The 12,277-nt window shown below is 36.5% G+C and overlaps 2 protein-coding genes across 2 annotated transcripts in view; one reads left to right on the forward strand and one right to left on the reverse strand.

The window, feature by feature from the left end:
- OR9Q1 (olfactory receptor family 9 subfamily Q member 1) overlaps positions 1–12,277 on the forward strand; it is a 155,257-nt gene that overhangs the window by 69,421 nt on the left and 73,559 nt on the right. The gene's annotated exons all lie outside the window — the stretch shown is intronic.
- LOC129491252 (olfactory receptor 9I1-like) lies at positions 9,977–10,945 on the reverse strand. The gene has a single exon (XM_055295287.2). It carries the CDS (start codon positions 10,943–10,945, stop codon positions 9,977–9,979), a length of 969 nt encoding a protein of 322 aa, XP_055151262.1.

Consider the following 12,277-nt stretch of genomic DNA (forward strand, 5'->3'; position numbering starts at 1 on the left):
AGATAAGTGTTTGTATGGAAATGGAGCATGGGAGAGAGATGGATTACTGAGGTGCAGGAAAAAACTTTTTGGAGTGATGGATATGTCCTTTATGTTGATTATGGTAATTGTGTATATATGTGGCAAAACTCTTTATATCAATTAAATCTCAATAAAGCTAACTAAAAAAACAAGTTGAACATTGCTCTTTCCTCTTCTATTTTTTGAAGAAATATGTATAGAACTGGCATTTCTTCCTTAAATGTTTGAGAGAAATCATCTGCGCCCGGGGTTTTTTATCCCGTCGTGGGGATGGAGTGGGAGTGAAGTGTTCTTAATTATAGATTCAATTTCTTTAACAGGATATATGACTCTTTAACAGATATGTGACTATTCAGATTCTATTTCTTCTTGTTTTAGTTTGTGAAAGTTAACTTTATTATGGAATTTGTTTCCTTTGAGTTGTCAAATTTTTTGTCATGCTAGTTACAATATCTCATATTTTATGATATCAATAGAATCTGTAGTAATGCCCTTTTTCATTTACATTATTGGTAATTATGACTTTTACTAATCTTTTCAAGGGACAAAAATTAACTTTGTTGGAGTTTTAAAAATCTATTTTTAGGCTGAGGCAGGAGAATGGCATGAACCCAGGAGGCGGAGTTTGCAGTGAGCCAAAATCGCGTTGCTGCACTCCAGCCTGGGCGACAGAGCGAGACTCCGTCTAAAATAAACAAATAAATAAATAAATAAATAAATGTATTAGCAGCTTTGTTGAGGTATAATTGACATTCTTCTGTTTTCTGTTTTATTGATGCCTTCTCATTCCTATTTCTTCTTTTATTTGATTTTCTTTGGATTTAATTTGATTTTCTTTTTCTAGCTTCTTGAGTCGGAAGCTTGGATCATTGATTCTAGATTTTTCTTTCCTACTATAGTCATTTAGAATTCTAAACGCTACTTTAGAATCATCCCATTAAGTTTCATGTTTATTTCGCTAGTGTTCATTTTAAAGTATTTCTCTATTCCTATGCATGGTTTATTCATCCATGCATGAGTTATTTAGGAGTGTGTTGTTCAATTTCTTTTTGTTATTAATTACTTGTATTACTAGTTTCATTCCATTGTGGTAAAATAACATATTTGGTTTGATTTCAATCCTTTGTGATTTATTAAACCTGACCAACATGTGATCCATTTTGGTGAATATTCTACATACACTTGAATGGAATTTGAAGTCTGCTGGTTTGGGATGTAGCATTTCCTATATATCAATTAGGTGAGGTTGCTCAATAGGTGAGGTTGCTCAAATCTTATTTATCCTAAATGATTTTTTGCCTACTCTTTCTATAAATTATATATTTCTATACATTATATATAATATATAAAATAATATAAAAATATATAACATATAAAACATACATAATATATAACATAATATATATAACATATAACATTATTTCTGTACATTATACATTATTGTATTTTGAAGCTATGTTATTGGGTGCACAGTTATGTAAGGTTGTTATGGCCCATCTGATACATTCATCATCTTGTCATCATGAAATGTTTTTCTTTATCTCTGGTTATATTATTTGTTCCAAAGTCTCTTTTGTCTAACATTAATATAGGCACCCTGGCTTTCTTACGCTTAGTGTTTGTGTGGCATATAATTTTCCGTTCTTTTATTGTCAACCCATTTGTGTCCTTTTCCTTGAACTGTGTCCCTTGCAAGTAGCATATAGGTGGATCTTCTTATTTTTAATAGTATGGCAATCTTTGTCTTTTGGTTGATCAGCTTCATCCATTTACATCTAATGGAATTACTGATGTGACCCAGTTTAAGTTTTTTATCTGGGAATTTCCTATTTGTCACATTTTCTCTTTGTTTTCTTGTTTCTCTTTTCCTTTCTTTTGAATCAATCATGTTTTTTCCTTACTATTTTGTTTTAGCTTGTCTTTTGGCTTTTTAGCCATACTTGTTTGTATCATTTTTTAAAATAGCTGTGCTTAAGTTACAACATACATGCTTTTGGTGACTGTCAACTACTCCCAAATTTAGTGACTTAAAATGACATGCACTTATTGACTCGTAATATTTTGTAAATCACATTAGATGGGGTGCCTTAGTCTCTGTTCCACATAGTGTAGGCTGGTTACAAAGCTAGGTGGGCTGGGTTGGCTGGCTCTCCCACGCCAGGTAGTCTCTCATCCTTAAGAATGCTAAACTTTGGAGCAGCATTTCAAGAGAGTGAGAGCAGAAGCTGTAAGTCTTCTTGAGACCTTGGCTCAGAACTCATACACCATCACTTTGTCACATTTATTGTAGACTCTAACTCTCAATGGAAGGATCTCTAGACAATATATTGCTATTTTTTGTTCATCCCATAGTGGCTGCTCTAAAATTTATTATAGATTGCCTTGAGTTAATTTTATACCATTTCATGTTCAATGTAAAAACTTGCAACGGTATAATTCTATTTACTTTTTCCCTTTGTCCTTTGTGCTATAATTGTCATATATGTTGCTTTTGTATGTGTTATCAACTTTATCATAAATTGTTATTTTAATTACACAGTCAGTAGTTCCTTAAAAATTTGAAAAAGCAGTATTTTATGTTACACATGTTTACCCTTTATGGTGTTTTTTTCCCCTTCCTATAGATAAAAGTGTTCATTTGGCACTATTTCTTTTATATTTATATTTATTTTCTGTAGGTTTATATTTATATTTAATATTTCTTATAGTTTGTGACTACTGGAAACTATTTCTTTCAGCTTCGATTATCTGAAGATGTCTATTTAGAATTCATTATTGAATTATATTTTTACAGAGTATAGAATTCTAGGTGGTCATCAATGGATGAATGGATGAAGAAAACATGGCATATATACACAACGGAATTTTATATGGTTGTTCATCCATATAAAAGAATGAAATTTTTTCATTTGCAGCAGCATGGATGGAACTGGAGAACATCGTGTTAAGTGAAATAAGCCAGGCACAGAAAGATAACTATCACATGTTCTCACTCATATGTGGGAGCTAAAAAATTGATATCATGGAGGTAGTGAGTTGAATGGTGGTGGTTATCAGAACCTGAGAAGTGTAGTGGGGTTGGAAGGAAAAGATGGGTTGGTTAATGGGTACAAAAATACAGTTAGATAGAATAATTAAGTTCTAGTTTCTGATAACACGATAGAATGACTATACATATATTTATATTATATATATATATTATATGTATTATATATATATATACGAGATAGGGTCTTGTTCTGTTCCTTAAGAAATCTTTATACTGTTTTCCATAGAGGTTGAACTAATTTACATTTTTACCAGCAGTGTATAAGCATTCCCTTTTTGCCACATCCATGCCAACATTTATTGTTTTTTGACTTTTTAATAATGGCTATTCTGGCTCTGGTAAGGTGTTATCTAATTGTGGTTTTAATTTGCATTTGTCTAATGATTAGTGATGAACATTTTTTCATATGTTTGTTGGCTATTTGTATATCTTCTTTTGAGAAATGTCTATTCATGTCGTTTGCTCACTTTTTGATGAGATTATTTAGTTTTACTTCTTACTGATTTGAGTTCCGTGTAGATTCTAGTTACTAGTCCTTTGTTGGATACATAGTTTGTAAATATTTTCTCCCATTCTGTGGGTTGTCTGTTTACTCTGATGATTATTTCTTTTGCTGTACAGAACATTTTAGTTTAATTAGGTCCCATTTATCTATTCTTGTGTTGGTTGCATTTGGTTTTGGGGTCTTAGTCATAAATTATTTGCCTAGGTCAATGTCCAGAACAGGTTTCCTAAGTTATCTTCCAAAAATTTTTTTTCTTTTGGAACAGAGATTCACTCTTGTTGCCCAGGCTGGAGTGCAATGGCATAGTCTTGGCTCACCGCAACCTCCACCTCCCAGGTTCAAGAGATTCTCCTGCCTCAGCCTCCCGAGTAGCTGGGATTACAGGCGTGCACCACCACACTTGGCTAATTTTGTATTTTTAGTACAGACGGGGTTTCTTCATGTTGGTCAGGCTGGTCTCAAACTCCCCACCTCAGGTGATCCTCCCGCCTTGGCCTCCTGAAGTGCTGGGATTACAGGTGTGAGCCACCACGCCCGGCCATCTTCCAGAATTTTTACGGTTTTGGATCTTAGATTTAAGTCTTTGATCCATAGCCTATAGTTAAGTCCTTTTTTTTCCCGATTTGGCTAGTGTATATTTTTTAATTAGGTAATTTAATTCATTTACATTCAAAGTTATTATTGGTAAGTGAGGACTTCTGTCATTTTGTCAATTGTTTTCTGGTTGTTTTGTATACCCTTTTTAACTTTTTTCCTCTCATTTATCTTTGCAGTTTAGTGTTTTTCTGTATTGATAAAGTTTGATTCCTTTCTCTTTCTGCTCTTTCTGTGAGTTTTATACTTTCATGTGTTTTCATGATGGTAGTTACTGTCCTTTCACTTCCAGATGTAGGACTCCTTAAGTATCTCTTGTAAGGCCAGCCTGGTGTTGATGAATTTCCTCAGTCTTTTCTTTCTTGAAAATATTTTATTTCTCTATCATTTCTGAAGAAAAGCTTTTCTGGGTATAGTATTCTTGGGTGGCAGGTTTTTTTTTCTTTCAGCATTTTGAGTATATCATTCTATTGTCTCTTGGCCTGCAAGGTTTCTGCTGAGAAATCTTCTGTCAGTGTAATGGGGATTCCCTTATATGTGACTTGACGTATTCTCTTCCTGTTTTCAGAATTCTATTTGACTTTTTAAAGTTTGACTAAAATATGCTCCAGAGAAGATCTTTTGGGTTGAATCTATTTAGGGACTTTTAAACTTCCTGGATCTAGATGTTCATCTCTCTCTCAAGACTTTGGAAATTTTCAGCTATTATTTCATTAAATAAGTTTTCTATACTTTTCCCCATCTCTTCTTCTTCTTTAGCATCCATAGCATGTATATTTGTTCACTTAGTGGTGTCCCATAAGCCCTGTGAGTTTTCTTCACAAGTTCATAAATTCTTTCTTCTGCTTGATCTAATCTGTTATTGAAGCTCTCACTTGTTTATTTGATTTGATTTCATTCACTGAATTCTTTGCATCTGTATTAGTCCATTCTCACGTTGCTACAAGGGCATACCTGAGACTGGATAATTTATAAAGGAAAGAGGTTTAATTGACTCACAGTTCCACAGGGCTGGGGAGGCCTCAGGAAACTTACAATCATGGCAGAAAGGCAAGCAAACATGTCCTGCTTCACATGGTGGCAGCAAGGAGAGGTGCTGAGTGAAGAGGGGGAAACCCCTTATAAAACCATCTGATCTCATGATAATTCACTCACCATCAGGAGAATAGTATGGAGGTAACCACCCCCATGATTCAATTATCTCCTACTGGGTCCCTCCCACAACATGTGGGGATTATGGGAATTACAGTTGAAGATGAGATTTGGGTGGAGACACAGGCAAATCATATCAGCATCCAAGATTTCTTTTTCATTATTTTTTATGACATCTATCTCTTTGTTAAATTTTTCACTCAGATCATGAATTATTGTCCTGATTTTGCTGAATTATATATCTATATTTTCTTGTATCTCACTGAATTTCATGAAGATTCATATTTTGTTTCTTTGGCATTGCATAAATTTCATTTTTTGAGATCTGCTAAGGGAAAATTATTGTGTTCCTTTAGAAGTGTCATGTTTTGTTTTTTGTTTTTTACTTTTTAATGTTTCTCACGCTGCTACATTATCGGTGCATCTGGTGGAACAGTCACCTCTTTCAATTTACTGGAGTAGTTTTCATAAGGAAAGAATTGTTACCATAGTTAGGACCTAGGATGTCAATTGGGCAGGGTGTATTGGCTTTGATTCTGGGTAAGCACAGCAGTGAGTTTTAGCAGCTTCTTCAGCTGTAATCCATATTAGCAGTGTTTGTGAGTGTCTCAGTGGGTTAGACTTTGGGAGTTTGTAGTAGCAGAGGTGTGGCTTTGCTGGGGGTGGGCTCACTGGACTGGTTATCAGGTCAAGCGTGTGCATGTGCATGTAGTACATCAGTAGCATGGATACTTTCAGAGTAGTCATTTTGTACAAAATATTCTTTTCTATTAGGCCAGATTTCATTCAAACATGCAGTGGCATCTAAACCAAACTCAATTAATCAGAATCCTTCTCTGGGAATATTATTAGTGAAATACAATGTAGCCTAAAACATTTTACTTTCTGAAGCCAAAAATATGAAAAAATATATACTGAGTAAAACTAAAATATATGAAACTTGTATTTTGTACAAGGCCATGACCTGCCATATGAACTGAAGGACTGAAGAAAGAAAAGAAAGAAGCCCATGGATAAAGAGGAAGAAGGATAAGAGACAGAGAAAGGCCAATTCTCAGTTGGCTGGTAGTTTTTTTTTTTTTAATGTAAAACATACCCAAAACAGAAGTCTTTATTCCCTACCCTTAAAATTGCTTTTTCCCAAATCTTCTCTAGTACCATCTGAGGTATCCAAAAATAAGTATATTTTCCCTATACAAAATAAGCTTTTATACAGGCAAAACATAATAATTTCCCCAAATCTGGGAGGAGTGATTTATAGGAAATAAAATGAACAATAAAAAAGTGATCTGATTATTCATGATTTTTTGGAATGTTAATAATTGTAACCACAGAAAATCCCTGGGAGAGTCAGTATTGCTTAGCCAATGTAACATTTTTCTTTTATCTTTAATGGGCTCCTTTTAGGGAGGCAGGACTATGTGACTAGTTTTAACCAATGCACTGAAGCAGTAAATGTTCATGGGTGAATTTGTGGTCTTTTCTCCTCTGCTCTGGTGATTGAGGAGTTTGCATGTTCCAGACAGTACAGCTATTAAAATGGTGGAGCTTCTTTAATCCTGGGTGCCTGAATGGCTACATGAAGCAGAGCCCCCTGTCAATTTGCTTGAGTCAAACGTTGTGAACAATAAATAACATATTTTTTTGGAGTCAATTGTTGCTACAGAAAACCTAACCAATTCTGACTAATCCAAACTTACAAATTAATTTTCATCATCTTTAATTTTTATAACAATTCTTTCAAGTAGGAAATATTATTCTTTTTTGATTTGAGGAAACTGATGTTCTGAGAAGGTAGATTTTTTTTTTGTAATTTACAGAGTTATTAAATAGCAGAGAGGATACAAGTCCACTTTTATTATAAATTCTGTGCATTTCTGCATCTACACGCCTGGTTAACCGGATATTATCTTTAAGAAATTGTGTAGAGAAGGTAAGATAGACACTAATAATACTTTATTACTCAACCATTTGAGTTGCCATGACATGCAAATGAAATGATGACAATGCTCTGTAAGATTTATTCTGAAGCAGCAATTAATTTATACCTTTATTGACGTATAATTGATATACCAAAAACTGTACATATTTAATATATAAAATGTGATAAGTTTGGTCATATGCTTACATATAAAACCATGACCAAAATCAAAATAACAAAAATATTCGCCACCTTCAAAAGTTTCCTTTTGTCCCTTTTCCTTTTTTTGTGGGAAGAACAATTACATGAGATCTACCCTCTCAATAAACTTTTAAGTTTACAAAACCTTATTGTTAACTATAGGCTCTACGTTGTGCAGTAGATCTCTGGGACTTATTTGTCTTTTTTAAGTGTAACTTCATATCCATTTCCCCTTCCCTTCATGCCTTGGCAACCACCATTGTATTTTCCGCTTCTATAAGTTTAAATATTTTAGATCCCTCATAAAAGCGGATACAGTATTTTCCGTCTGTGACTTATTTGACTAAGCATATGTCTTCCAGGTTCATCATCTTGTAGCAAATGGTAAAATTTCCAGTTTAAGGCTAATATTCTGTTTTTTGTCTATACCACATTTGGTTTACCCATTCTGTTGATGGATGCTTGGATTGTTTCCATATCTAGGCTATTGTGAGTAATGATGCAATGAATGTGGGAGTGCAGATCTTTCTTTGAGATCCTAATTTAAACTCTTTTGGATATATGTCCAGGAGTAGGACTGCTGGATCATTTGATAATTCTATTTTTAATTTTTTGAGGAAACTCTCTACTGCTTCCCATAGTGGCTGTACCATTTAACATCCCCACAAACATGCTCCACCCCCGTGGACACTGGAACACATCCGAGGATTCCAATTTTTGTACATTCTCACCAACATTTGCTGTCTTTTTTTTTATAATAGTCTTCAAAACAGGTGTGAAGTGATATCTCATTGTAGTTTTGATTTGCATTTCCCTTATGATTTAGTGATGCTGAGTACCTTTTAATATACCTGTTGGCTGTTTGTAGGTCTTCTTTGTAGAGATATATATTCAGTTCCTTTGTTCATTTTTTAATTGTATTATTTATTTTATTACAGTTGAGTTGCCAGAGTTCCATATATATTTTAGCAATTAACTTCTTATTAAACAGATGGCCTGCAAATATTTTTTCCCATTCTTTGGGTAGCTTTTTCACTCTGATGATTGTTTCCTTTGCTGTGCTGAAGATATTTGGTTTGATGTAGTTCCACTCGTCAATTTTGGATTTTTTTGTTTGTGTTTTTGGTGTCATTATCTATGAAATTATTGGCAAGACCAATGTCATGAAGCTTTTCTCCTATTTTTTTTTTAGGAGTTTTACAGTTTCAGGTCTTACATTTAAGTTTTTAATCTATTTAGAGTTAATTTTTGTGTGTGCATAAGATAGGGTCCAATGTCATTCTTTTGCATAGGGACATGCAGTTTTCTTAACATCAGTTTTTGAAGAGACTGTCTTTTCCCCCCATTGTGTATTCTTGGCACCTTCGTCAAAGATCAGTTGGCCATATATGTGTGAGTTTATTTCTGAGCTGCCTATTCTGTTCCATTGATGTATAGTCTATTTTTATCAGTACCGTACTGTTTGAATTACTATATTTTGAAATCAGAAAATGCGATGCCTCTAGCTTATTCTTCTTTATCAAGATTGCCTTAGCTATTCTAGGTATTTTATTGTTCCATATACAATTTCTATTTCTCTAAGAAATGCCATTGGGATTTTGATGGGAATAGCACTGGATTTGTAGATTGCTTTGGATAAAATGAATATTTTAGTAATATTAAGTTTTCCGGCCGGGTGCAGTGGCTCACGCTTGTAATCCCAGCACTTTGGGAGGCTGAGGCGGGCGGATCACGAGGTCAGGAGATCGAGACCACGGTGAAACCCCGTCTCTACTAAAAAAATACAAAAAAATTAGCCGGGCGTGGTGGCGGGCTCCTGTAGTCCCAGCTACTCGGAGAGGCTGAGGCAGGAGAATGGCGTGAACCTGGGATGCGGAGCTTGCAGTGAGCCGAGATTGCGCCACTGCACTCCAGCCTGGGTGGCAGAGCGAGACTCCGTCTCAAAAAAAAAAAAAAAAAAAAGGTTTTCCAACTAATGAATGTGGGATGTCTTTCTTATTTTTTTAAATTATACTTTAAGTCCTAGGGTACATGTGCAGAACATGCAGGTCTGTTATACATGTATACATGTACCATGTTGATGTGCTGCACTCATTAACTCATCATTTACATTAGGTATTTCTCCTAATGCTATCCCTCCCCCATCCCCCCACTCCATGACAGGCCCTGGTGTGTGATGTTCCCCTTCCTGTGTCCAAGTGTTGTCATTGTTCAATTCCCACCCATGAGTGAGAACATGCAGTGTTTGATTTTCTGTCCTTGTGATAGTTTGCTGAGAATGATGGTTTCCAGCTTCATCCATGTCCCCACAAAGGACATTAACTCATCGTTTTTTATGGCTTCATAGTATTCCATGGTGTATATATGCCAAATTTTCTTAATCTATTCTATCATTGATGGACATTTGGGTTGGTTCCAAGTCTTTGTTATTGTGAATAGTTCTGCAATAAACATATATGTGCATGTTTCTTTACAGTAGAATGATTTATAATCCTTTGCCCATCAGAATATGAAGACTTGGAGAAAAGATGGGTCATGATGAAGGACCCTCATCAAAAGCTACATACGTTGGAAATTGAAATTTACCAATGACTTTTCTGAATGTAGCTTTTATATCTTTGTTCCTCAGACTGTAGATCAAGGGGTTCAACATAGGGATGATTACAGTGTAAAAGACAGACACTATCCTGTCTTCCTCTGAGCATTTCTCAGAGTTACTTCTCTGGTACATGAAGGCAAGTGTCCCAAAGAAGAGGACAACAGTGGTGAGATGGGAGGTGCAGGTAGAGAAGGTCTTGGCTCGCCCACCTGCCAACTTCACCCTCAAAATGGCTCTGATAATGAGCATGTAGGAGATCAGGATAATCATGACATTGGCTAGGAACATGCATTTTGCAAAAAAGAGAATGACAATCTCAGTTTGTGTCATGCTGCTGCAGGCGAGCTTCAGCAGGGGTGGGAGGTCACAGAAGAAGAAGTTGATCTGATTGTCACCACAGAAGGAGAGGATGAAGGTGCATGTGGTATGCAGAATGGCTCTTGACACCCCACAGATGTAGGCACTGGCCAAAAAGACCCTGCAGGCACCTGGAGTCATGGTCATGTTATAGTGCAGTGGATTGCTAATGGCAACAAAGCTGTCATAGGCCATCACTGACAGCAGGTAACGCTCTGTGCCTGCACAGATGGTGAAGAAAAAGAACCGTGCAGCACAGCGGCCATAGGAGATAACTGTCTTGTCTGTGGCCAGTGTGGCCAGAATCTGAGGAGTGATTACTGAGTCATAGCAGGCATCCAGGAAGGTAAGGTGGCTCAGGAAGGAGTACATGGGGGTGTGGAGTTGGGCATCCACTTGGATTAGAATAATCATCCCCCCATTCCTCAGAAAAGTGACAAGATAGAAGCTGAGAGACACTAGGAAGAGTGGAACTGCCAGTTCAGGGTGATCTGTGAAGACTACAAGGATGAACTCTGTCACAGTGCTGAGATTTCTTTTGGCCATAGGCTCAATATAGCTGGTTGACCTGAGGAAGAGAATGAAATTGAGATTCCAGAACTAAAGTTCAGTGTCAGATGTTAAGTAAATGTCCCAGCCTCTGCTCAGAGAGAAAAAAAGAATTTACCATCTTAAGAATCCACAACTGGCAGTTACTATGGAGAGCTTTGATCTGTCTCTGCATCCCACCTGAAATTGGACCTTGGTGCAGTTTTTCTTCAAATTCACTTGTTTATTGTCTGGGATGTTTTCTTTAAGACCAGAGAATGTTAAACTATCAAGACTGGAAGGGACCAATATGGGGTCCCTCTGTGCTAGAATAATCCCCCCGAATGTTATCCAACTCAGGTGTGCACCAGGGCTGCCTCTATGTGGCTTCTTAGGCTGTGGCTGCGTGACTCCAGGCAGGGCCATTCATACAGATGTCATGTGAATGGTGCCTCCAGGGTTGTCAGAGGCAGAGTTCTTTATGCGATGGGGGCTTTCTGTCCACTCTACCTTTGGAAAATTCTGCTTGTTGAGAAAGCTAGATTGCTCTTTCTATACCTTCTACACATTAGTATTATGCTTGGCTCTGTGTGTTGGGTAAAACCAACTCTCTTCTAAGACAAATAGTGGTAATGCCCACTTTTATATAGTTTCTTCTTCTCCAAGTCAAACATTCCCAGTTATCCCAACAATTCCTTGTGAGTACTTTCATAATCTATTTTTGCTCCGTTACGAACCATGTCATCACCTGCCTTGAGTTTCTTTCCTTGAGGGACCATGAAAGACAGTGATTCTGTGAAACCATTAGGTTTACGGAGCCCTTATTCTGTGTTAGACATTTCCGCTTTAATTTAGTGATTCCTCCCAATAATCCTGGAATAGCTGTTATGAGTTTCACTCTTGAAATGTATTATCTGAGGTTCAGGAACTTAAAGTGACTTGTCAAAGAATAAATTGCAAGTGCTGAAGCCAAGATTTAAACCATTGTGTCATAATAGCAAGACATTGCTTGTTTTGCTGTCCTACACTGGTCCTTCCTGACAGTACACCTTCTACTTTAATTGTTACCTCTGTACTCTAGAGGTAGTTCATGAAAAGGGTACATAGTGTTTGGTAGAATCAGTTTTCTATAGAAATCAGGTTGATTCTTCCCTTTCTGGTAGTGGAAGTTCCTTTGTCAGCTACTGATTGTTCTGGACTGTGATCTCCAGGATGAAGTCCCTGGAGAGTTGGGTGGAGGCTCCTCCACCAGCAATTGCAAGACTCACTGGGAGGCTGGTCGGAATCAGGTTTAGGGACTTGTTTGTGAAATATGGGGTCCTACCAGCCACAGAACTTCCACAGAATCCT

The sequence above is a fragment of the Symphalangus syndactylus genome, chromosome 1 (genome assembly GCF_028878055.3).
Source record: "Symphalangus syndactylus isolate Jambi chromosome 1, NHGRI_mSymSyn1-v2.1_pri, whole genome shotgun sequence".
Lineage (NCBI taxonomy): Eukaryota > Metazoa > Chordata > Mammalia > Primates > Hylobatidae > Symphalangus > Symphalangus syndactylus.

Coding starts and splice junctions, on each gene's coding strand:
- LOC129491252 (XM_055295287.2), bottom strand. CDS start 10,945: ATGGCCAAAAGAAATCTCAGCACTGTGACAGAGTTCATCCTTGTAGTC.